At 40.3% G+C, this 27820-nt stretch overlaps 1 protein-coding gene across 1 annotated transcript in view; it reads right to left on the reverse strand.

Moving 5' to 3' along the window:
- Positions 1–27820, reverse strand: part of DNAH5 (dynein axonemal heavy chain 5) — a 224312-nt gene that overhangs the window by 143227 nt on the left and 53265 nt on the right. Inside the window, exons 20-32 of the mRNA XM_032861880.1 lie at positions 27154–27344; positions 26978–27065; positions 23970–24103; positions 19324–19525; positions 18533–18768; positions 15549–15767; positions 14466–14528; positions 13936–14174; positions 12954–13194; positions 10674–10873; positions 7753–7906; positions 5805–5968; positions 2634–2790 (exon numbers count right to left, since the gene is read on the reverse strand). Coding sequence (XP_032717771.1) covers positions 2634–2790; positions 5805–5968; positions 7753–7906; positions 10674–10873; positions 12954–13194; positions 13936–14174; positions 14466–14528; positions 15549–15767; positions 18533–18768; positions 19324–19525; positions 23970–24103; positions 26978–27065; positions 27154–27344 — 2288 coding nt within the window. The remainder of the gene's footprint in view (positions 1–2633; positions 2791–5804; positions 5969–7752; positions 7907–10673; positions 10874–12953; positions 13195–13935; positions 14175–14465; positions 14529–15548; positions 15768–18532; positions 18769–19323; positions 19526–23969; positions 24104–26977; positions 27066–27153; positions 27345–27820) is intronic.

The raw sequence follows: 27820 nt of genomic DNA on the forward strand, positions 1-27820 counted from the left end.
CATGTGCATCCGAATGTTTATAGCAGCAATGTCTACAATAGCCAAACTATGGAAAGAGTCTAGATGTCCATCAACAGATGAATGGATAAAGAAGATGTGGTGTATATATACACAATGGAATACTATGCAGCCATCAAAAGAAATGAAATCTTGCCATTTGCGACGACGTGGATGGAACTAGAAGGTATTATGCTGAGCTAAATAAGTCAATCAGAGAAAGAGAATTATCATATGATCTCCCTGATGTGAAGAATTTGAGAGGCAAAGTAGGGGGTTTGTGGGGTAGGGAGGAAAAAATGAAACAAGATGGGATCAGGAGGGAGACAAACCATAAGAGACTCTTAATTTCACAAAACAAACTGAGGGTTGCCGGGGGGAAGGAGGGTAGGGAGAGGGGGGTGGGGTGATGGACATTGGGGAGGGTGTGTGCTATGGTGAGTGCTGTGAAGTATGTAAGCCTAACAATTCACAGACCTGGGCTAATAATACATTATATGTTAATAAAAAAATTTTTAAAGCAATGCTATTTATTTTAAGAAGTAATTTCTATGAACGGTGGCTAAAAATGAGGAAGTTTAATTTGACCTCACTACGATGAGACCATGAGAAGCTTCCCTCTGTGACCTTGAAGTCCTAGCCCAAGAGGATGTGAGCACAATCTCAGGGAGAAATTCCTGTGTAATTCAGTCCACCTTTAAACACACACATCCAGCAAATCTACCAAAAAACACGATTTTCAACCACTAAGTCCACCCTGTCCCGCCTCCTCTCTGCCCGCCCGCCTCCTCAAGGTAGCAACTCAGTCTTTTCCATCCTTACTGTGCTGTCACTTCTGATACTAGTTTCCATGTCCCCTCTTCTATTTAATGCCCCATGACACCGAGCCAGAGAATCTTCCTGAAATACAGATCAGGTCACTTCCCTGTGTAAAAACCTCCCGTGCCTTCCATCACGTTCAGGGTGAAACGGAATTCCGTAGCGTGGTGCACTTGGCCTTTTGGAATTTGGTCCATATCTCCTTCTTTTTCCCTCTTCCCCTTGCTCATCACTGCCTCTTCTGGGTTAAAGTGTGTACCCCAAAAATAAGTGTTTAAGTCCTAAGCCCCAGAACCTGTGAATGGGACCTTATCTGGAAATAGGGTCTTTGTAGAAGTCATCAAGTAAGATGAACGTGGCCCTACTCCAGGAACTCGTGTTCTTACAAGTGGAAGGGAACTAATAACAGACACACAAGGAAAACATCACGGGAAGACAAAAGCAGATGTCAACGTGACAGGTGTCTAAGCAAAGGAACATCCAGGGTTGTCAAGTGTCACCAGAACGTAGGAGAGAAGCATGGAATAACTTTTCCTACGGAGCCTCCAGTAGGAACCAACCCCACTGGCACCTTAGATCAGACTTCCAGCCTCCAGAACTGTGAGAGAATACATTTCTGTTGTCAATCCAGAGCAACCCTAGCAAACTAGTACAGTTCCTCACAGTTCTGACACCCCAGTTGCCCCACCTTCAGACCCCTGCGCCTGCCCTTCCTTCTGAACGGTCCATGTTCCGCTTCCCCACCTGCCCGGCTGTGTTTCACTTCAAATCATCAGTTCAAGCACCACGTTCTTCGCAGGAGGCCTTCCCTTACACTACCAGGCGAAGGCCCCCAACAGCATCCCCATGATCTCTGTGCACAACACAAGCACAGCCAATCGATAATTATCAACCGTTAAATTGCCAAATGTCTGACGAGCGCTGTATTGCATAAAAACGCCTTCGGTGTTGATTATGATCAATTCTTCCTTAGAACCCCAGGACGAGCACCATGCCTGACATGTACCCAGGGGCGTGAAATTACAGGACTGGCATTTGACTGTTTGTGATGCGACAGGCCCACCACCGCAGCGACTGCGCTCTAGAAAGACCCCACTCGAGCCCCCCCATTCCCATGTTACGCACGCTGTCTGGCACACAGAGGCTGCTCAGTAAGAGCAAACCACACACCAGGATGAAGAAACGAGGGTTTACAGGAAGCCCCAGGGGACGACAGAACACACTGTCAAACTAGAGGCGTCACTGTCTCAGGGAATTGTGGGTGACGGGATGGGTCAGGCAGCATCCCCTGGCAGTTGTGCAAATGGCAACATCCTCACGTTGAATGGCTTCTCTTAGGTTCCCTGCAACTCCATGATTCTAGAAACTTCTTGGAAGTGTTTTAAAAAAAAAAAAAGGTTTCAATCAAGCATGATGAGAAACAGGGACTACGATCATGCCAAAAACGTCTGAAAGCTGATAAAACAATCCAATCACCGAGGTAATTCTGTTTAGCAAAGGCATTATTTTTTGAACAATTGCTTTCTTTGGTTTGTCGAATTTCTAAACACCGAGCTTGGCATGCAAAACCACGAATGCTACACACAGTGCATTCCTAATCACGTTTAAACTAGTTGTTACTCAAATTTACACTTTGGAGATTAAGAAATCACACAGTTCTGAAGGCAAATGGGGCCCAGAAGTTCGCTTTTTATCACGGGCTGAGAGCGCGAACAGATGGGGAAGTCACCCTTTGTACCGACCAGAGAGCTACTTCATAAAGACAGCGGAAGTTTAAGAGATGGCAAGTACTGGCCAGCAGTTCGAAGTAGGCAAACCTTTTCGTGGAACTTGACGGTTTTGATGTTGTCAAACACGTTCAGCAAATGGGCCTGTATAGTGTGTGTGTCTGACGCCTGCCCCAGGATCTCCAAGAGCGCAGGGTCTGAGACGAAGAAGAACCGAGGAAAGCACAGCCGTTTTTTCTCCAAGTACCTGTGTGGGGAGAGGCAAAGAGATACTGTATAAGCACACACAGCAGGCCTTTCTAGAAATAAATTAATCTGGGTGGGGAAAGATCTTGAGACAATCTCATTTTCCCACATACTGTTCAATGTCTTGTTTTGTTTCATTCCTCCTCTTGCCAAGTAACGTTCCATATTCGGACAAGAAATTTTTTTTTTTTCCAGGATTGATAGGTGAATTTCTTCAGTTTTCACAAGGGTAAGGCATACATTTGACTTCATCTGGAAAAGTGTACTTTCTTGGTGGAGGACAGGAGCAATTACACACCGGGAGCTTAGGGGGGGTTAGACTTGTTTGCAAGCACAGTGCTGTGTCAGCGAAAGGCTGCATCTCATTCTTGGATTGCATCTTAAAGAACACAATGAATCCATCACCAAAGCAGAAGTAAAATCCAGCTCTGAATAAACCGTGTGAAGAGGTTCTGGTGCTGCTCTCTGCTCCAGGATGTACTGAAACCCGGGGAATGTTCCTGCCATTGCCCTGCTTTCAACTGTGCTTTCATTTCTCTATTTATTTTACAGCGACCCTTTATGCTATGGATATAATTTTTCTGTTATTTTCATATCTGTACCACTGTAACTTTATTTCTTTGCATACTTCCATATAATTATTGTAGCTTTCATTGTAATTCCTTACATTGTAAAATCTTACCAGAAATCCTTTTTAAACTTTGACCTTTTTAAAAAATGTCTGTTCCTTCCTTGTCATGTGTATTATTGTTTCATTCCTGTGTAAAATCATGGGGGAAATGTTCTTAGTGCATACAGGCAGAGTCTCTTCATAGGAAGGTAGAGTTTTTACTAAGGATGGTGTAGACCAGAAGCCAAGCCAGCTGCACCCTCTAGACCACGCTTGGCCGGCCACTCTTAGTCTAATGCTAGACATGTATGCCATTGCATGGGAGGCCCAGCATGAGGGCAGGAGCCAAACTCCTTAAGACAAAAGAGAGGACTTTTCTCAGAGGCTGAAAGAAGCAAAGAAAGGAAGGAGACAGAAGAGTAGACTGTGGAAGTGAGGTGCCTCTAAAGCGACAGAAAGGGACAAGCTTTGCGTGCGATGTAATCTTCCTCCTCAACACTCATGAAATACTCAGTAAGTACACTCTACAAGAAATCATTTTGGCAATTTGGATTTATTCACTTTGGGCATGTGAAAAAAAATAAAAAGTCTGGCCTCAGAGAGAGGGCAGAATAAGACCACTCAAGAGTCTCTGTTTCCATCCTCCTCATTTTCCTAAAGTCTTACTTTTATGCTCAGAGTGTTTTATGTTGTTTATTTTAGTTTTTCTCTCCTTACTCTGAAAAGGCAAATTTTATTTTAAATATCCCGATCTATCTTATTCGTAGAAGCTTTATCTTTACTCTTTACTGAGAATAGGGAATTCCTTATTCTTTATTCTTATTGGTAAGAGTAAAAACATTCTTACCAATTCATCCCCCTTACTTGTCCCCTTCGCAGTAACCTAGTCTGATTCTGATGAGGAATCAGGTAATGTTGTCTCTCCAGTGAGACAAGGCTGAAAGGAGGCATGTGGAACGTGACGACCAAACCTCTGTGACAGAGTAGACAATTTATTCTGGACCTGTCAGAAGTCCCTTCCAATTGCTGCAGACCCTCATCAGCTGGGAAGAGTGTTATTTTGTGTAAACATTTATACTCCAGTGTTTGTACCAGGACTATGTGCTTTGGCCCATAACCCTTAGGGAACCAAAAGTCATGAAAAGCTCAGTAAAAACTATGAATAATTACAGAGTAGACTTATTCCTCCAAGGAGTTACAAAACAATGTCAAAGAGAGCATGATAAAAAAAAAAAAGAATGAAAAAGAAAAGAAGAAAAAAGGAGTGTGTTTGCGTGCATGAGTGTGTATGTACAGTGGAGGGTGGGAGAGGAGGAAGCAAAGCAACAAATTCAGCTGCAGAAAGACCAGTGATATGACTCCTCAGCAAGCTTCTCGGGGGCAACTGAGTCCTGCATGATGTCCTAGTGACTCGTGCCCCTCAACCTTTCCAACATGAAGAGCTCTGAGAGCATGGAAGCTTTCTAATCCTTTTCTTCTTTCCCTCTGGCCTGAGTCTCGTAGTAGACTGCATGGCCATCAAGCTAGGTCTCCAGCCAAGAACCTTTAGAGGTGCTGCAACACGGCTGGTCATGCTAAGCATTATGGTTAAAAAGAATGGCACATGATCAACCATTCGAAAACAAAAGTCCTTTTGTCAAATGTCCTTCAACAGTCACTTGCTTTCATTCAACAATTTTATAAAATGTATCAAATCCTTCATACCTGAGAGTCTATTTTTTCTAAAAATCTATTTTGGAGGATTTGCTTATAAGTAGTTTTGTTGTATATTAAAACTAGTATAATGTTGTATGTCGATTATACTTCAGTAAGAATAAAATATAAATGAAAGAATGTGTAGTTAACTGTTTTTACAATATTACTATTTAACGTATTTCTGCTCACATGACTTGATCTTGACTAGCCAAAGGAAAAGAAAAAAAAAATATCTGTTGCTCCTGGAATTCACCCAACCTGCTTCCTATACGTGTGTGTGTGTGTGTGTGTGTGTGTGTGTGTATGTATGTATGTACACCACAGATGTATGAAGCCTCATTTCTATATAATCTTGACTACGTGTGTACATTACACTGTTCATATTGTTCTTGGTTGCGTATAATGAAATATTTTGTCTCTTTAGATGTTTTTCCAAGAAGGAAATCAGAAAAGTAGGTGTATTAATTTTAAAAAGCAAAAGCTTCATGAGAATGTTGTCCCATGTTGTCTTGTCCCAGTAATGGAAGAAGCCCTAAGTCCCCTTATTCCAAAACATGAGGTGCTGAGCTACCAGTTTTATCTGTACAACAACATCAGACATGAACTAAGCTTCAGCAAAAGAAAATCAATATTCCTAATGCTGTCTAGTCCCTCTGGTCCCGTTCATCTCTGGGATGCTAAGGCAGGTTTCCCAGGGCCAATTAACTTACCCAGTGAGGGATTTCTGGCACATCTCCAACTGGTCCAGCAAGTGTGGTAACAGCTGCCCCATGGTCTCATCCCCAACACAACACTGAATGACATTTGGCATTTCGTGGGCCCGAGTCATAATCTTCACCCAAGATTTATCGATATTGGAAAAGCGCTTGGCTTCCTACAGAATGAGGTAACAACACACACTTGGACACATCTGTGATCTCAAGGTCAGAGCATCTCACAGACCTTCCACTGAGACCAGATTTCTGACCAGTCTGGATACCCCAACTGTACATGCCTGAAAAGTCACATGTGTTCTATTTCAACTCTCCTTCTGCACCATCCCACCCCCTTCCTTAAAGAAGATACCCCCATTATGTTAACTAAAAGAAGACAGATACGGAAATGAAAATACAATATGAGACAGCCTGGGAGGAAAAAGCACTCCCAAGCATTTTTTATAGTTATCTCTAAATAAAGTGAATTTTACGTTTTTCAAGTTTTCTATTCTGAGCACTGAATTGTTTTTATATCTAGGAAATAAGGCAAACATTTAAAAATAAGATACAAAATTAGGGGATGCCTGGATGGCTTAGTCAGTTAAGCATCTGACTCTTGGTTTCAGCTCAGGTCATGATCTCAGAGTCCTGGGATCAAGCCCCACATTGAGCCTAACATCGAGCCCCACATGAGGCTCCCTGTTTAGCAGGGAGTCTGCTTCTCCCTCTTCCTCTGCCCCTAACCCCGCTCTTGCTCTCTCTCAAATAAATAAAGTCTTTAAAAAAAAAAAAGACTCCCTCTGCCCCTCCCCACCTGTGTGCACTCTATCTCTCAAATAAATAAATCTTTAATAAATAAATAAATAAAACAAAATTAATTACAGTATAACCCTAATGCTATAAAATTTTTAAACATAGATTTTTTTTTTTTTTCAGAAGAAAAAAGTGGAAAATACAGAGATTACTTTGAGGGAGTAGAAATAATTTTTGTTTTCTTCCCTTAAACTTCCTATAATTTACCAATAAGCATGTAATATCAAATAGGAGACCCAGACACTCCACCCACCTCCTTCAATATTGGATGTGACAAGTTTCCACTATTAAGTCCAATTTGAGATTCACCTCCACCCACCAAGAAGAAACTCATGCCCAAATATAAAAGCAAAAATAAATACAAATACTTAAAATTTCCGTGTATGGAAACATTTCAGTGGTAGGTAAAAAATACATAGGCCAACAGATCTGTCCTCTATAACGACACCGAAAACTTGTCACTGGGAAAGGTAGGAAGGCCGAGCACAGAGAGCGCTCAACATAATTGTGCTTCTAAAACCCAAGCCTATTGTTAAAACATTGCAATTTTGCAAACAATTTAAGGTAATCAAATAAGAGTCCTTGAGATTTGGTAGAAATTTTTTTTTTATAAACATCTCAAAATACTACCCTCCATTTTCCCCGTGAGATGATTTAATTTGGTGACAGAAACAGGCTCCACAATCCTGAGAAGTCCTTTTTTTGCTCTGGAGATTTTTCCTGCCTGTTTCCACCTCCCAGTTTTCCAGTGCAGATATAATTGGGTATACCATTCAGTATGGTTGTTTTAAACTGTCAGTAATAGCAGAAGAAATTATCCTACCATTGTTGAGATAACAATTCCATAATTCTACACTGTTTCAAATTCTACCTTCAAATTACCTGAAGAAACGTATCAATTATGCAGGCATCTGTCCTTTGTTCTCTTAACCCTCCGCTTCCTATAAAATGGCCCAGTTCTCTAGCAATGGCATCCTTTCTTCTCCACAACTGCTCTTTAAAAAAACAGTTCCAAGGCAACAACAAAAAGATTGAGGGGGGTGTGGCTCAAGAGAGGTTGAGGTATTATTGCATTTTTAAAGGAATTATTAGCTATTAGACAATTCTCTAAGGTAAACCTCTGATGAAATCCTAAGGACAATATTCAAACCTTGGGCAGCTGCTTAGCAATATCTCCTCCGACAAAGACAGCTTCTAGGTAAATCCACAAGTTCTGCACCATCATCCAGTTCTCAATGATGTCTGTTGAGTTGGAAAGGCACTGCACCCACTTTTGAATCTGGGCCTTGAATGGCATATTGTACCTAAAATGGAAAGTACATTCAGCATTTGGGTGGTAATTTTTTTTTTTTAGTGTTTTCTTTTTATTGTTGTTTTCAAACTGAAAGATTTTTTATCCTAATTTTTACCCATTTCTTTAGGACTTTATGTTGCTGGCTTTTTAAAGTTTTATTTATTTAAGTAATCTCTACATCCAACGTGGGGCTTGAACTCACAACCCTGAGATCAAGAGTCGCATGCTCTTTAGATTGAGCCGGCCAGCGGCCCCCTGTTCCTGGTTTTTAAAATGATGCTACCAAGTGACGAATTCATCACTATTTATTGTACATTGCTCAACTTGTTAGCAACTTAGACTTGACTCCACCCAACTTCTAGAGAAATAAAATGTGAGTCAGTGTTGCTACAGCCAAGAGCATAATATTCTTTCTGCTGACCTTCTGTGCTCATTCCAGGAACTCTCTGGTTTTTTCATATAAAATGGAGTAATTACAGGGACACTGGTGGAGACCAAACAACTAATTCAATTTTCAAATATGACAACCTCTGCGATCTCTCTAGCCTCCCCTTTTCTGGGTCTCTTTCCAACTTCCCACTCACTCATATCCACCCACTCATGATTGTGTGTGTGTGTGCGTGTGTGTGTGCACACATGCAAGTGCGCATGTGTTAGGGCTTACACATCTGTACATGTACACTCTGAAAGCCACTTTCGTGTGTGTGCGTGTGTGTGTGCACACACACGCAAGTGTGCATGTGTTAGGGCTTACACATCTGAACGTGTACACTCTGAAAGCCACTTTTTATTGTTAACCTATAGCTTCCCTTTTTCTTTTTCTTTCTTGAGACAGAAACTGACGTGGTCTTGCAATGTCTTTTCTCCTTCTCTTTGGATAGAGAACTCCATTTCTCCCTGGACACAGAGCTGCCCAGTTACAGTACTGAATTTCCCAGCCTCCTCTGCAGCAGCGTGCAGTCCCAGGACTAAGTTCCACATCAGTAGTTCTTAACCTTGGCTGCAGTCTGGGATCATCCAGCAGACCTTAAAAACGACCCATGCCCTCCCGGACCCCACCTCCAAGAGACTCTGATTTGACTGGTCTGAGATGTGCCCCAGGCACTGGGATGTAAGTTCCCTAGGTGTGTCCAGCTTATAGCCAACTCTGAGAACCACTCTTCTGGAGGAGCAGTCGCAGCACAGGACAGAAGGGGAATTACAGTAGACAAGGACCACGCTTGGACGAGACAGGAAAGTAAGCCAGACAAGGCCTAGGTCCCTGATGGTGAGGTGGAGCTTCGCATCAACCTTAGAGATTCCTTTATGTGAGAGACACGCAAACCTCAGTCTGATGCACGCAATGTTGTCTGTGGTGCCTCTATTATTCGCAGATAAAATTCTAAATGATTCCACTGCCTATTACTGTTCTCCCTCTTCTTCTTCTCCCTTATTGACACTCCTATTCCAACAGACTATGGACTTGAAGTCTTCTCAAATGAGTCATATTCATGAATAAAATTTCATTCCCATAGTCTTAATAGTTACATAAACTATTTTAATATTGCACATTTTCGGGGGGGGTATTTATGTTTTTCACTAGAATGCTGTTCTACAACAATGGAGATCTTTGTTTTATTCACTCTTCTTTCCATAGCACGTAGAAGAGCACAGGGCACATGTAGGTGTTCAACAAATTTGTACCGAATATGTGTTCCTCACACAACTCTTGTCTGTGAATTCAATGTCATTGTAAGGAGAGTTGACTGATTCTTAGCATAAATAATTTTTACTTAATTTATAAGTCTACATTGTCTACCTCCCTAAGGAGTGTTATTTTCCATCTATCCTTTATCTTACTTGGGTATGAATCACAACCGAATTCATTAAAACTCTCAAATCCTGAGCAGTTCAGAGTCAAGATTACCAATGGTCTAAATCTCTAAGATCTAATTGTATACTCCAGATTACTCACTTCAAACACTCAAGTGAACCAAGTAAATATAGAGAGAAATTTTTATGCAAACAGTATTAAGGGGCTATTAATCCTTACATTAAAATTACTGAAACACATATGTACACAGAGTAGAGTGATATTTGAAAGACGGAATGCAAAAAACTCATATCTCAATGATACCCACATGATACCCTATCACCAAATATTTGAGAAGATGCTGGAGAACAAGAAATTATTTCCAAAAGAGCAAAGGCAAGCAATGAACCAAGGAAACATTCAGTTCATGAGTCTAACGCTCCTGTGTCCAAAGCGTGAAGACTTTGCTGGGAAGTGTCAGGTAGAAGTGTTAGACTAGTATCTGACTGCGCTGTTTTACTTCTCTTTATGAATTAAATTCCTTCTCCATCTTAATCTGTCATCTCATTAAAGTATGGACACAACTAAGAGTTTCTAGTCCACATATGTTGGCACAATGATTTCCCAAGTAGATGATTATTCTGAAACTCAGCCTAATTTCCCCTGGACTCCAGAGCCGGTCAAGCTGTCAGCTGTGTGGCGAGGCTTGTCAGCAGCAAAGCTGAAACGTTCCGCAAGATCCGAGTGGCTAATTACATGTTGTGTTATTTTGTCCAGTTGATGGTCTCAGACACATCCCACAAACAGGGGATAATGAAATAAAAACAGGATTATACAAGCTGTGGCCGAGGAGTAAATTACAACAAGGATTTTTAACATTTAAATGATATGGGGGCTACTGCTGCATCTTAAAAATGAATTTCCCTTAAAAATGTTTGTTACAATGTTTCCCGAATCTCAGGGGAGAGACGGATGGACTTCTTACCTGTTGCTCAGTAGGGAGCCCAGCAGCATCAAGCTGTCCTCCATGCTGGCGATGATTTCTGCGGTGCTGTCTCCCCGTAAGAGGAGCTCTCCACGGGCTTTAAAGCTGCCAAAGGTGAATGCTTTGCTGTCCCACTCGTTCATCACCTGCTTCAGCTTCTGCTCAATGTCCCTCTCTTTCACTGCACTGATGCAGATGTCCTATTAAAATTGCAAGCTCTCGTTGGATCACACGAAAGTCACATATCCTTCATCAACAGTCCAGATTCAGCAAAGGTCCTGACCTCACTATTTGCCTCGTACGTTCCTATACTTTTTTCCCAGCTATAAAATGCAATATAAGAAATGGTGCATGTGTATGAAGATATACAATTAGGGAAAGAGACAAAGATGGAGCTATTACTAAACAACAGAAACTTAAGTTGGAAAACTTCCCATCAAACTCTACCAGAAAGAAAGATGACAGAAAAGACATGCAACAGTGGAAGGCTACTCAGCCATGAGAAAGGACATCCTGCCACTGGCAACAACGTGGACAGAACTTGAGGGCATTAGGCTGAGACAAGTCAGACAGAGACAAATACTCTATGATATCCCTTACATGTGAAATCCGAAAACACCAAACTCGAAAATAAAACCAAGGGGAACGGTAGTTACCAGAGGCTGGGGGAGGGGCAATAGGACAGATGTTTAAGGGTACATACTTGCAACCAGTAGATGAATAAGGCCTGGAGATCCAATACACAGGATAGGGATTATGGAGAACAAAACTCTATTGCAAATATTAAACTTCCTAATAGACTAGAGCTTAACTGCTACCACTGCTAGACAAAATGGTAACTATGTGGCCAACAGAGGTGTTAGCTAACACCACAGTGACAATCATGCAGCAGTATCAGTGTATCTACTCAATACATTATACACCTTAAACTTATACGATGTTTTATGTCAATTATATCTCCATTTGGATAAAAACAGATCATGTAAAAGCCTTTTAAATTTTGAAACTCTAATCAAAGACTCAAAGTTTACTGTGTATCTGACTTAACCCTAGAGCCAAATCGATGCAGTATGAGAGGAGGAATTAGCAGAAACCTGACTATCCCAGGCTCCTCTGCAGCCACATTTATTTCTGGACTATGAGCCAAGCCCTGTCCTTGCCCTCTTCCCCTCTCATGCTGCACTCCCTCTCTGGGTGAGCTCATCTATGCCCATAGCCTGTAACCTTTTGTGTCTCCATATAGAACCCATATCCATTTGCCTACTGGGCCTCTGTACTTGGATCTATCAAGAGAATCCCAAACACAGTCTGTAAAATATCAAATTCATGCCCTAAGTTCTCTGCACCCTGTCATCCAACTGATCCCTTTCCAATAATTCCCTATCTCACTGATTAGCACACTCATCCACTGAGATTTCTCAGCAGGAAATCTAGGGTTCCTCCTTAACCCTTCCCTTTTTTTTCTCCTACCATGTTCCCCTGCTCACCAAATTCTACCCAGCTTTGCCTTCTAAAGATCTTCTCAATCTTCTCTCTCCTCTCCAGCTTCACTACCTGTCCTCTCGTCCAAGATACCATTATCTCTTATCTGAGATATTATTATAACCCTCAGTTGACTGTCCTATCATTCCCACTGGCCCTCCCCCAATCCTTTCTCCATGCATTTACAAAACGCAAACCCAACCATGTCATCTCTGCTCAAAATATGTCTCCCGGATGGCTCCCCATTGGTCCAAAGACCAAATTATGCTGGCTTTCCTCTGGTTTCCCAAACACAGCTCAGACCTTTTACACATGCTATCTCACCTGCCTCACACTGACTTCTGGCACTTTCCAAACCTCTCCCCGCCCTACCACGCAACACATGGACGCGTACTCCCCAGCAGTCATGGATATGCACCCCAGCACTCCCTACTTTAACACTCCCCACCCCAAAGAGGTTAAGCTTATTATTATAGGCTGTCCTAGTGCAGATACTTTTACTTCAATGGTATTTACCACATCTTATAACTATATGTTTATTTGGATAATTATTTCACTACACAAATTATTTAATGATCTGTGAGTGCAGGAATGCATCCTTATGTCCCCAGCACTTAACACAGAACCTGTCGTGTAAACATTTGTTGAGGGAATGAAGAACCGAATGCACTGAAAAGCATTTTAATTGACTTAATACGGTTTACTGATCCAACATTCTGTAATGTAGGAATACTATCAAAATAAACCCTAGGGGACCTTCCAATGCCCCCACTGCATCATTCTTTCTATCAACTGTACCTCTATTTCCTCCTTGTATTTCAGAAGAGGTGCCTCCATGATATTTCTCAATTTAAAGGCTTCATTCCCCACATCCAGACTATGCCCAGTGAGAGCAGCTATCCTTCTCCAGTGCCGCTCCATCATAGCCTTACTGGCCATGTGCTCCAGGAGTGGGCAACATTCACTGAAATCATCAATGGTCTTCTTCAGATCCAAGAAAGCCTGCCAGTCCTTCAAGGCTCGGGGCAGCTTCCGACACCTGCGAAATGAACACCATGAGCAGTTACTCAAAGATGAGCCCGGCTGTATCTCATCCAAGACCCTCTTCTAGCATTTCTATCAAATACAGTCATTTTGAATATTTACCGCATTTTCAAATCTCATGACTGAGAGGATATCTGTTAATATAACAAACTTATGCATTATAGAAGATTGTTCCTCCCAATGAGGAAAGATTTTTTTGAATTTCCTCATAAAAATTAACTAGAAAAAAAAGGCATTATTTTAAAGGATAGAGGTGCCTCCCAATTCACCTCAATTCTACTAACAGGTATTAAGAGCCTTCTAAGTACAAAGCACACAGAGTGTATCTGGCTGTCAACCAAAAAAATGTAACAAATGACCCTCTATTTTCACTGGGTTCAACACTTAAAAGAATAAAGAAAAATCAGAGGGCTCCAGTTTTTATTATAGGAAGTCATCTCACATAAACTTCAAATGTTGGTAAGTGTAACATCAATAGAGATCATCTCCCTCCAAGATGCAGAAAAGCCCTTGACCAGATTCATCCAGGTTTAAATGATGTGCTTGTCTCACCATGCACACACAGGGGTAATTAATAAATAGTGTCTGACAGGGGTGATGTCAACAGACAACAGCAAGGCAGCATGAGATGTGCTTGCAAAACATCTGGGGGTGAGAAGAGAACTTGACAGCCTATCAAAAAAGAAAGCATTTGAGATTCAATAGCTCTGGGCGTGCTAAACGTTTAATTTCTCACCTATTCTGGAACTCTGAAAGTTCACTGTTGATGTTTTCAATATTCACTTCTGACCAAAGGATATCATGATAGCTATTTACAGTTTCTATGACGGTGTTGTATAGAGTATATATTTTCTGTAGAAGATTTAATTGCTTCTTTATTTCAAGAAGCTGAGGATACTGAGTAACCGGCAGCCCAAAAAGCTCCTCTCCTCCAGTATAGGTGATGTATTTCCGATAGATATTATCAAATTGATTCTAAAAAAAAATAAGAGGAAACTCATCGAGATGACTGACACATGAATAAACATGTAAATTTCAAAAGCTTGGCAAAGAAGCAAACATGTATGATCTCTGAGCATAGACAGGTAAGAATAGTAAATAACTATAGCTAATTACATAGAAACTAACTCCAATCATAATCATCCCAAATCACATTTTTAAAAATATTCCACAATAGGCCTTTCTATATTAAGGGGGGAAATGTAAGTGTCCAAAACACCTTAAGGTTTTGGTTGTTTAGAAGGTCATAGAAACTAAAAAGATTACCTGAAACATGATAAGCCTATCACTGGCTTCCTGGGGTTTCAAGCCACTGGCCATTGGACCATTCTGAAACAAAAAGTTAAATATAAAATAGAATGAAGTGTTGCCTATGGGTTTTATGAGCTCAAAGTATTTGTGCGTCAAAGTTAGCTTTCATGCATGTCACATCAATGACAGGAAACTTCACTTTTTAATTGTAGAAAAGGACTCAGGAAAGTGTCTCATTTGGAAATATTTTCAAGTCTAAAAAAAAAATCACAACTTCTAAATAATACCACAACAAATACCACAACTTCTAAATTTCAAGAAATTTTGAAAATTAAAAACTAGTGCTATTCATTTCTTATGTGACACAGGCAAAGAAATGTCAATAAGCACTTGATAAGAAGCCCATATGTCTGGTTTTCAATTAAAGCCCTAATGTGTTTTTACCATTCTCATATCTATTTGCAAAGTGACCTATAACCTTAACATTCCCAACACGTTTTCCTACATTAAACACCTACAATGGGTAGATTTCTGCACTTCTTCGTCCATGAAGTTAGTCCATGGATCCAATCTCATAACTCCACCAACTTTGTGGTTTGGTGTGTTTTTCCTATATAGTAGGCTCAAACTGTACCCTTTACGCTACATATTTCCTTTCTGTAGTATATTATAATTGGCTAGAAATGTGTCTTATTATACAGCATATTCCCAGTAGGAGAGTTGGCACTAAAACTCTTGAATGACTAAAACATGAACTCCATCTGTCTTGTGCACTGTCTTCAGCACCAAGGACAGTGCCTGGCACATGCGTGGAACTCTTCAGTATTTGTAGAACCAAGGAAAGCTATAGGTCTGTTTTAACTATATGTGAATAGCATTTGTCTACACCAGTTTAGAAAGTTATCAGACAACCTCAGGAACAGACCAATGATATAACATGGACAGCACTTTTTAAATTCCCATTTCTTAGATTGCTCTCATTAAAATAAAATTCCCACTCCTAGGGAATTTCATTAAACTTGACATAAATCTTTGAACATTTTGCATGCTCTGTTCGCTCTTCCCCAAAAATACAAACAGAAAAATCTGGAGTTGTACCAAATCATAGTCCAGGTAGAACTGGTGACAGTCCTGGAGGAAGACCTCCACGGTGCTGATAAGTTCCTTCCTGAAACCAGGCTGCAGTGAGACTAATTCATTCTGAACTTCTCCGGCACGTGCCAGAAGCTTCTCCCAAGAATAACGCAGAGTATCAACTTTGTCCATCTCTTCCTTTGCTATCAGAAGTCCGTATTTGTTAAGCAGGGCATAGGATTCCTACACAAAAGAAGGAAAATTTAATTTCTGCCAATCAGATGCACAAACACACTCATTTAAAACATTAAGATGGAAAAGACCAGAATGCTTGGGAAACTGCCCCAAAAGTTCTTCAATTCCTCTTGCAAACGATAAAAGCTTAAATGAGCAACTGAACCCCTAAGCTTCAGTTTCCTCATCTGTAAATTGGGAGAATTCCCTGACTGCCTCACAGGATTTTTGCAAATATCAAAAAACAACATTTTAAATGAATTTTGAACACTATAAAAACTATAAATCATTATACAAATAGAAGGTATTTTACTTAGACCCCTAAATTGTATTTCAAGATTTCAAAATTATATCAAGTAAATAAAAAATATAAATTAATCCAACTGCTAATAATAATAATAACCCTAAAATAAATCAGGGTTTTAACTCTATCCCATTTCATTGTGTAGGCAAGAGGTTCCAATATTAAGACACAAGAAGGAACCTGTGCATCAAAGCCTGAGCCAAGTCATTGCCCTCAAGATGCAAAACCCTAAACCACTCTCTTGGCAAAAGATTAAAACTGGTTTTCATGAGAAAGGGTTTTCCCTAAATATCCCTGCCCTACTCTCCCCCCATTAGTTCTCCCTATACAGGTGGAATGAAGAGCTAATCATTACTTTGGGGAAGAGACCGTTGATTTGGTCAAACCTAGCCCAGTGCCTTTCTCCCTCTTTCTTCTTCTTCCTTGAATGCATCCCCATGGTCTGCACCCTAGGACCCTTAAAGTAAAGCAGGGTAACAGAGGGGTCTGCAGCTTTCCAATTCTGCCTCTGATGTGGGAGTTTCTTCAAGAATTCTGTTGATATAATGTTCACAAGCCCATTGTGCATGTGTGTGGATTTGGGTGGTAATGGGAATATGGGGGTTGTACACTAAGTCACATCTTCTTCCAAATAATTCTATCAGGAATAAAGGTTGTATTTTGATCTTGACGACAGTTAGGTGTTTGTTTGATCTTGACTTGACTATAGTTTTGTCTGAATTCACAGAGAGGGGCAAACAGGGGTGTCAGTTACTTTGCCTCCCCTTCAAAGCCCCAGCAATGCTCCTGGTTCTACCCAAAGCAGGGACTCTTTACCTTATGTTTCAATTCCCAAAAAGGGCACAGTGGACCATATGATTTTCCTGACCCAAAACAGCGATGGTGCAAACACATGGTCATCTGACTCATTTTTATACTAATTTGAAATTTTCCAAAATTCAAAGAGGGATGCAGAAAATGTGAGACTAGTATACAATCCTCACCATCAGAATTTAAGTCCAGACATTTAAGTTATGGTGTGATAAAGAGATATTTTTTTCTGGAATTATTTTAATGCTACAATCATATTGGTCTCATTTAAAAAGAATAACACAGTAACCATTCCTGAGCAAACATATTCATATAGAAGAGAAAATATGACACAGTAAAACTACCAAAGTAATGTGTAACACTAATCTGCATTGCTTCTTTGACCCTCAGTTTCCTTATGTTAAAGTAGGTGTTTGGTAAGGATTAAATGAGACTATACAAAATAAATACATGAACAGGCACTGTTAGCACCTGTAGGGACCAAGAGCAGGCTACCCCAAAATGTGCCACTTTGCCACATTTATTATTTTAAAGAGGAGTCACTTAAGAATCAGCTAATCCAAAACCAGCTGACCCCTGTCCCAATTTGTCTCCAGAAAGCAGAAAATCAATCTTCTGTGTGAAAGGTACCCACTCTGAACCAGGAGGTAAAGAGACATCCTAATCACCAAAATAGGACAGTTAGAGCTGAAAAAACTATGTAAACAACCCTTGTTACTTCTTACTGGTTTACTACCACAGACCAAATTCCATTTAGAATTCCTTACTAATTGAAGCTCCCAAAGTGAAGTTTTCTTTGATCTGTCAATTCCTCACAGATTTCTTGTCTCTTTGCCTACAAAGCATAAAAACTGCCTGTCTTGCTCATTTTTTTAGTAATTTCATTACTAAATAATTTCATTACTAATAATTTCATTACTGGGCCTTTGCATATAAATAATAAAACTTTGGTTTTTCTCCTGATGATGTCTCAGGTCAATTTAATTCTAATGATGTCATCTCGTGTCAATTTAATTCTAAAATCAGCTAGAACACCATGAAGAGTAGAGGATGAATTTTTCCTCCCCCACAGCTCCATCCAGGTCCCGTTAACCAGCTGGTATTCCTATCACAGCTGCTAGGAGTGCTGTCTGTGGAGATCATAGCTGCCTCTTTCCCTGCAAAATTGTTCTCCACTAAATGGGAACCTCCTCAGGGGAAAACTATGGTCAATGATGAATTGACTTGTGGGTATAGAGGGCAGTCTTCCTTCCCTCAAGGTAGGGCTAACTGTGTGATATATCTCATTCTCTAGAGCACCCCATGGGATCAAGCAGAAATCAGTCTACAGCTAGTATCACACTCTCACTTAGCTACCCCACCCCTCCCCCAACCTCATCATTCCTGTTTCTCTCACCCCCTTTTCCTGTGAGCACTCATCAACAGATTACTTGTGCAGAAATCCCCATCCCAGGCTGTGCACTTAGGAAGCTTAGATGTCACATAAAGGACCAGAACTGACCCACAGAAGGTACCCCATAAAGTTAGATATCATCATTACCGAAACTGTTCTTCTGTTAGACATCCGTTTGTAACTACAGTCCAGACCTAGACAATACTTCAGCTAATATCACTCAACATGTGAAGATAATTCCCAAATGAGCAAACGATTATCAGTTACCTCAATAGGTCCTACTTCAAAGTCAATGGAGATTTGTTTCTCCCTGATTTCTTTCAGTGCCGCCATAGTAATCCGAATATCATCTAGGTCTTTAATCGGACGATTCAGTTTCTTATTGAATTCTTCAACAAGTGTAAAAATGTTCTCCATCTCACTCCTGTATTTTTTGTTACAGTGACGGCCGATGAAAACCATCCAGGCCTTTGTCTCAGTAGTCAGAGTGAACTTCAAGTCAGCTGTAAAACCCAAATGTCCACAGATCAGTTTGAAAAATTTGAACCAGTAAGAAAAGACAGAGTGCTGTTGTTCACCAATAACAAATACTTTGCAATTTACCTTGTAGTACATAAGAAAATCAAACTGAAAAAAAAAAATTAGATTTTCCTACTCATTATGTATTCATTCATTTTATAAAGCTTGTCTCACAACAATTTGGAACATATTTTGAAATGCTAAAGAAAAAAGTACATTATCAAAACCAATGGAGATAAGCCTCAAATGTTTATAATTATTTACTAAAGTAAGGGTAAATTTTGATTCCAAATACAACATGCACACCCTCTTTCTCTGAATTAGCATTTATTTTCAAGGTTTAGCAGCAATGTGTTCAAAATAGTACAGAATATATAATTATGCAGAAGGGAATTAAAAACAAATCTACAAATTGGTCTTAAACTTAAAGCCCATAAAAGGAAAGTCAATCTTAAAGATAGCTAGACTCTCTGGAATACTAATCTAGGTAAAGAGACGGAACAATACTGTTGAATTTTTATGAGAGAAAATGAACCAACCTGTGTACAGAGCAACAGCACCCACACAGATGCACTCCGGCTCAGCATTAATTTCCTGCTCTAGCTTTTGGAAATAGAGAATCTGAGATTCAAATTCAGAGAGCAAGGGGTTTTTCGTAATAAACATCATAACCATTTCTTCTTTCTCTTTTTGCCAAATATGATTGTAACGTTTAAAGCAATCCATAGATGTAATAACTTCCTAGAATACAAATAACAGATTTGTGTTGAGAGGAAAGATGTGGAAATGGATGTGTACATGAATGTTGGTCAACTACTGTTGGTTCCCACAGGACTGTTACAACCCTTAATTAGTGAGCTGTGTGAGTAGTTAGAAATGCCACAGAACTGGAACAAGGTACATCATGGACACGGTAAGTCAAAAGCAGCAATGACAAAACTATTAGCTTTCCTAGCCGAAAGGAGAGGGGGATCGTTTCTAGAAACTAGAAAAAGAAAGTCCCTGAAGACACTTTTGGATGAGAGCCTCTTGACTGGAGCTGGCCTTTCGTTCAGAAACCACAGTTGGAAATCATGCCACACCAAGGGTGCTATGGGAAAAATCACTCTGAGGTCACTCTTTTCCCCTCCCTCTTCTCCACACTATCACCAGCATCAGACCTCCCCCATGACTCTCTTATTGGTCAAATCTATTGGAAGCCTCAATGGAAATCTATTAATCTGTTCCCCAAGGTCAGAGGGCAGAGATAAGGTCTGGAGAGGCAAACAGAATATATCCAGCATCAAACTCCACTGGAAGGTTGCATGGAATCACATAAAATGTATACACCCATTGGATTAGGACTGGCATCTGTACAATATTAAATCTTCCCATCCGGGAACATAGTATTTATTTCCAAATATTCTAATTTTTTTAATTACTTATTAACTGTTACGGGAATCTTCATAGAGACTCCACATACTCTTTATCATGTATGTTCCTAGGTATTTTTCAATGAAATGATTATTGTAAACAGGAGCTTTTCCCACTATTTTTATAAGTGACTATGGATGGTATATAAGTTTTAAAAATTCATCTTTTATTTTTATTTTTATTTTAAGATTTTATTTATTTATTTGACAGACAAGAGATCACAAGTAGGCAGAGCAGCAGGCAGAGAGAGAAAGGGAAGCAGGCTCCCCGCTGAGCAGAGAGTCCGATGCAGGGCTCGATCCCAGGACCCTGAGATCATGACCTGAGCCAAAGGCAGAGGCCCAACCCACTGAGCCAACCAGGCCCCCCAAAAATTCATTTTTTCATAAACAGTTCTCTTTGCTATAAAGTGTGTCTCTGTGAGATGAACTGGCTCACTCACATTTGGTAACCAGAGAAGAAGCCAACATAAAGAAGAGGTCACATCAAATGCTATTTTTCCCAGCACTTTGTTCTATACCAGCTAAAGCAGCAGCCAAGGAGGGGCACAATCTTGTGAGCCACAGTCCTTACACCACGTTTTCCTTTGGGGCCAATTTGGTCACCACTTCATTTCGAGAATGTTCTTTGCACAGTCCAACATGGTCTTTCTATATCGTATCCTTGTTTCTCTAACAGCATTTTCAACCCTTTCTCAAACCAACCCGTTCACCAAGTTTCTTTCACTTTCTGACTACTCTACCCTTATTAAATGGGTGTATATTTTACTGTGATTGTCATAGTTTTGTAACTACAATGATTAACAAAATTTCCTGGTTTCGATGGTCTGCCTCAAGCCTGTTTTTCTCATAATCCATGTTAAATTAAACATGCAACCTTGCACAAGAGGATTTTCAGGAATACACTCATTGTACTACAGCAGAGATGCCTACAATTTCAATTAACTAATTTAACTCTCATTGAGCCCTATTTTTTTTTCAGATTAGCCTCACAGATTTACATAACAGAAAATCATTATCTATAAATAATTAAAGATTTGGCTCCTCATTGCTAATGTTTATACCTGTTGGGGATCAACTTTAGCTACTGACTTACAATTTCAGAGTTACATCTACATGAGAAAAAGTTTTCTAAACTGAGATGAAATTAAAAATGCCATTATTGGGACACCGGGGTGGCTCCCTCAGTTAAGCGTCTGCCTTCAGCTCAGGTCACAATCCCAGAGCCCTGGGTTCGAGCCCCGCATCAGGCTCCCTGCTCAGTAGGAGAGTCTCCCTCTCTCTCTCCTCTCCCCCTGCTTGTGCTCTCTCTCTGTCAAATACATAAATAAAATCTCTTTTTTAAAATGCCATTATTTGGAAAAAACATGACATTATCGACAGCATTCTCAATGGCCCAATCACTTCAGCAAATTTTACCAACCTGTAAGAAAACCAAGCAGCTTCACTGCACCATTCCCCACAGGCCGCTAAAATGTCTCTCACAGCTTCAGGTTTAACTGCTACTGAGACATCTCACTCATGAAAATAACACAAAGCTAAGCCTGCCACTACTTATCCCCACCAAACCAGTCCCCTGGCCCGGGCTGAGATGCTGACACTCATACCCAGGAAGAAGTGCCACAGCATGGGGACTTCACAAGCATATGATGTCTTGGCGAATGAATTACAGATTATCAAAGATGCCTGAATATGGGTAGCAATTCCAGAACCCTGAGTTCTTTCAACATTCTCTAATCTTTATAATATTACGAATATACCCTAACTAAATAAGTTTTAGACTCTCACTTATCTTTTCTCACAGTGTCACTCATTATTAAATCGGAAGTTTTTAAAGTGGCGGTACCCACTCTATGTTAACAATACTGGAATTATAATAAAAACTTCATTTCAAAAGTTCTAAAATAATAAAATAAAGTGGAGGTAACCTGGCACTTTAAGGAAGAACTGCTTGCACTGCTATTCTGCTTATTTTTCCTGCCAAGGTTATTTTGATGGTTCAGTCCTGCTCATCCTTTCGAGGCAGGCAGGGTTGTAAGTTGATGGCTAGCTTATGGATCTGCTGAAAGTAGGTCAGATTTATATTCTGATCCAATCAGCTGTGGCAAGAAGAAAAGGGCTGGGATCATGGGATTTTCCCTGGTTGAGGCAGAATCACCCAGAAGGGCCCTTGGCTGCAGGGGAATGGCCATGTCTGCTACGATGCCTAAGTGTGTATTTACCCTTCCAGAAGCAATTCATCCATCTCATCAATCCAGAAAAAGTCCTTCGAGTTATTCTAAGTGCCTAAGATTGGCACTTCCTTCATAGAATAGAAAAGCCAACGCAACAGAAATAACACAAAGATAACCATTTTGTTGCAGCAGTATGCTAATTTCGACTGCTATGACTTACCCTGCGATTTTCGTAATCACGGCGGCTTATATTCAGTGAAACTAATGAGCTTCATTATTGGTTTATCTTATTGTATTTCCCATGATTACTGCAACATTCGAAAATATATCTGAATGTTTCTTATCATCATAGACTACTTACCTTTATCATTTCTGTGGAGCTTGACAAAGTAAGCGCTAGATAAATATTTGTTAAATTGAATTATGTGAACACTGTCCCTAGGGCAAAATTAAATATAGGATCAACAATATATTAAGAAGGGAAAACTGAAAATGCATACATGTAAAAGCTTCCAGTTCCCTCAGGAACACACTGAAATTAAACTTAATAATATTTCTTCACATGGTTACAGCAATGGCAGCTTTTCAAAATGTTTCCAAACAAACGAAGCTCATTCTCTCCGAACTGACTAACAGAAAAGATGTATTTGCTGAGTGACAATCATTCTCAATACTGAGAGACGTTTATAAAGAGTCAACAGGTCTTGGGGTAACGTGAATATAGACTGTTTTTAAGTAGAAATTGACTTCAGGGTTTTGAACCCTTTTGACAAGAACTGATTCGCCTGAATAAAAACAGGGCCGCTGGGCGCCTGGGTGGCTCAGTGGGTTAAAGCCTCTGCCTTCGGCTTGGGTCATGATCCCAGGGTCCTGGGATCGAGCCCCGCATCGGGCTCTCTGCTCCGTGGAGGGCCTGCTTCCTCTTCTCTCTCTGCCTGCCTCCCTGCCTACTTGTGATCTCTCTGTCAAATGAATAAATAAAATCTTAAAAAAAAAAAAAAAAAAACAGGGCCGCTGGGAGAAGAGCAGGATGGAAGAAAAGTTAACGTGAATTTACACCCCTGCTGAGTGTAAGTTTGTACCAACAGCACTACTATTTGCTCTGTCCTCTGTATTATCTTATTTCCACGTGGCAACACACATAAACTTTCAGCTGATGGTTTATGAGATTTACTTGACTATACACATCTGAAAAACTGACTGTAAATCACTAGGTTTCAAATGATACTAGTCACTACTGGTATCACTGATTCTCTGAAAGTGAACTGCAACACCAGTTTGCTTTGAAACATACCAAATTGTTTAACAATTAGGTCTATGTGTACTAAATCAGTGAATACACAGGTTTACAGCATTAGATCACAATGTGAAATGTAGGAATAATCGCTCTTTTTCAGTTTGCAATCTAGGAAGAAAAATCTTAAGTTAAAACGAACATTTGCTGACCACATCCCAGGTTCCGTAGCTTCCCCCACTGCCGGCCCTGAAGGCAGAGTGGTTAATCCCCAGGCTGTGTGTGGGACAGGCTTGTGACCTTTGACCACACACAGGCACACACTGTAAAGCACTGGGCTCTGACGTCAAGCCCTCTTGACATACCTTTTTGGTGGAGTTGATGATTGTGCTTAGCACGGAGACTAATTTCACAATCTCTTTGTTGTCGGACACATTCTTATAATAGTTCCTGGTTTGTACGGGAATGGGTAAGTTTACAGAGGCTACCTCAAAGGTATCTAAAAGCAAAAAAAAAAAAAAAAAAAAAAAAAAAAAAAAAAGAAAGAGAAAAGTTTATCTCAACAGCAAAGAGAATATGCTTCAAAACACTGAGGGGATTTCTGAAAGGAAGACACTTCTGTAAAGGAAGGACCTCTGACAGTCTGCTTCTTTGCAAAAGCAACTGAAAATGGGGAACATTTGTCAATATCAGTTGTTCAGAACTCTGGACATTAACCAAAGCTGGCAACAAGCCAAGTGGTGTTTCTTTATTCAAGAAAAAATGCTAAAATTGGGGTAACAATGGTGAGTTTTGAGGTGTTTTAACTTCCTTAGACCCACGGCCCCCTCCCTGGCAATGTGGTAGCCTTGAGAAACACAGCCACAACCTAGACAACCTAGGAGTCACCGGAGGGGCCAGACTGCGTTGGGAGAATTGTCACTCTTTGACCCACTGGGAGGTTCTCTGGAAAAGACCCATTCAGAGTTTATTGTTACTTGACCTGACTCAGAACTCACTGAGTAAGGGCGGGAAAGAATGCCTATCACCAAGGCATTTGTTAGAAAACATCAGCAACAATTAACTTCACAGACTACTGTGACATTGATATTAGCTGAGCCAAACAAGAGGCTGACCAAAAAAATTAAAGATCTGGGGAATGAGAGATCCACAGAGGGCACTGGAAAGCCTTGACTTATCCCCTGGGGCTCTAGAAAGTCATGCATCTTGTACAGAGCTATCCACATGCCCAGGAACGCCCTAAAATGCCCCAGTCTTTTACTTGGGCCTTTCACAATCAAGTAAATAAAGGCTAAGGCAGTGCTGAAAATTTCCTTTGTTTTCAGGGTGCTCCAGCACCCATACAGCTCCCAGGCAAAGGGTGTAAGCCTTAGCAGTTGAAAGGATTAGGAAGTCTCTGAGCAATCATTAGCTGACCTTCAAACTAACCAGCCAGAGTCCACAGTAGTGCACACCACAGGAAAGACCAGTCTTACAGAATTAGTCCAGGAAAGTCAATACAGTCAGTAACGAAAACAGTAACAACAGACTCTTGGGGAGGAGTGGGGGTAGGGCTAAAACAAGCAGATTTTCAGAGCTGCCACATTATATTCTTTAAAATACCAAATTTGGGGGGCACCTGGGTGGCTCAGGGGGTTAAAGCCTCTACCTTCAGCTCAGGTCATGATCTCAGGGTCCTGGGATCGAGCCCCGCGTCGGGCTCTCTGCTCAGCGGGGAGCCTGCTTCCCCCTCTCTCTCTCTGCCTGCCTCTCTGCCTATTTGTGATCTCTGTCAAATAAATAAGTAAAATCTTTTTTAAAAAATACCAAATTTGGGGGGCACCTAGGTGGCTCCGTCGGTTAAGCATCTGCCTTCAGCTCAGGTAATGATCTCAGGGTCCTGGGATGGAGCCCCACATTGGGCTCCGTGCTCCATGAAAAGCCTGCTTCTCCCTCTCCCTCTGCTACTCTCCCTGCTCCTGTGTGCTTTCTCTCTCTCTCTCTCTCTCACACACACACACACAAATAAATAAAATCCTTATAAATAAATATCAAGTTTTCAACAAAAATAAAATCAGTAAGCCACGCAAAGATAAAGAAAAGTAGTGCCCACACGTAACAACAGCATTCAATAAAACCACACGTGAGAAAACCCAATTATGGGAATTACTAGACAAAATTTATATCAGCTTTTATAAAATGTTCAGAGAATGAATGAAAACCCATTCTAAAGAATTAAAGGAGAGTGTGAGAATTCTGTCTCACAAAATAGAGAATACTGGTAATGAAACAGAAAAACAAGAGTCAACAAGGTGGAGAATTCTGAGGTGGAGAACATAAATGGAATTCTCAAGAGGACCTCAACAGATTTGTCACTGGAAGAAAAAAAAAAAAGTAGTAACCTTGAAGATAATTTAAGATAGAAGATGAAGTTATTGATTTGAGGTTATTTCCTCTTTTGTAAATTTCCCGCTAAGTGCTGCTTTAACTGCATTTCATAAATTTTGACAATTTCTCTTGTTAACTCTCTTTTCTCATGACAAAAATATATATACAGCTTCTCATTAAACATTTTTTCTTTGCAATCTCAGATATAACTCATGACTGAGCATAGTTTGAGCTTAGAAAATTCTGAATATTAAACTATTCTAGGACATAAAGCTATGTTTCCAAATAATATAAAAATTGAAATGAACACAATAACATATGCTTTTTTGGGTTAAATAAATAATTCCATAAGTTGTGGGCAAAGTTGCTTTGAGCTATTTTTATCCTCCTCAGTAACAGACAATTTTAAAGAGAAACCTGCTTCAGTTTCTTCTCATGGTTCATTGATTTATCATACACAGAGATAAAGAAAAATTGAAAATTACATGGGGTCTGCCTTTTGCAGGGTTGCCTTAGAGTTTGCAGGACTAAGGGCAACATTTAATGTCATTAGCGACTTGGATAGCATATGTTCTCTTATTTTACAGACTACAAATGAAAACCATGAGATATACAGCAAAAATCACAACATGTCAGCACAACAGGACACATAATGGGTTAAGATACAAAATGTGTCTTAAATCTCAGAAAATATTCATTGTGAGGATGACAAGTTTCTCTTTAAACTGTGAGACTAATGTCCTTCTTATCCCCCTGTTCCTAGCATTACACTGGACCAGAAATCAGTGAGGCAGCCACATCTGGGGCATATACACTAAAGAAACACAATTTATAATGGTGTCATTAAAACACATGGATTTTTATATTACATTAACTTAAAATGGGCTCATAAATTAATATTCCAATCAACACTGATTTAAGAATTGCATGGAGGGAAAAAATCCATTTGAGCTCCTTCAACATTGCTTTTCAATGAATGGTTCAAAAGAACCAAAGGAACATTCACCTTGAGGTCCGTTTTCTCCCATTTCAACATCAGAATCACTGTCTTCATTATTCTGCAAAGCAGCCATTTTTCTCTCCTGCATCTTTTTCTACAAAGTAAAAGGATATTTTTCAGCTCGATCCCATCCATAAAAGCGGCACCTTCCATGTGCAATGATGCCTTCACCCCACACCCACCTTGGACAACAGCTCGCTGCTCCACTGTCTAACCCCCTTGGTGACACTGACGATGCAGTCCACGGCTTTGTTCAGTGTCTGCTGTATGTCCTCCAGGGCAGGGACCATGATGATGTTGGGAATGGCCAGAGTGATGCCTGCCCGGAAAATGGGCAGGCTGTTCTGCTTCAGCCTAGAGGCACTCTTACTGTCTGGGTTAACAAAAAGAGGGAAGGCTTACAATTTTTTTATTTAAAATGGGGTTTATTTCCTTTTAAGCCAGGAAAATTAAAGCACCTGGAACAACACATAGGACATACATTATCAGACAAATATTTGGGGGATGAATGAAAGCTACGGAGGAACTCATTTTGTTCAATGTAACGCAGTTCAGTGGAACTTGACAGTTTCTGCTGATCTAAAACACCTCAAATGAGGCTGTCCACACACCAGCCTCCCAACGAATTAGTTACATGTGGAGTAAGGAAGCGAGGCATGAAGAACAACAAGCGTTGTCAGAAGAAGCCAACCTCAGAACAAAGAACCAGTTTGGAATTTCACATAAAACATATGCCTTTTCTACCACCGTGTGTATTACCCAAACTGGGAGCAGTTAAAGAGTGAAGATGAAATAAAGTGTAACTCACTATCTATATCCAAGGGGCTTTTCAAGTTGCATATAGGTATA

The sequence above is a fragment of the Lontra canadensis genome, unplaced genomic scaffold (genome assembly GCF_010015895.1).
Source record: "Lontra canadensis isolate GAN:19392208 unplaced genomic scaffold, GSC_riverotter_1.0 scaffold22, whole genome shotgun sequence".
Taxonomy (NCBI): domain Eukaryota; kingdom Metazoa; phylum Chordata; class Mammalia; order Carnivora; family Mustelidae; genus Lontra; species Lontra canadensis.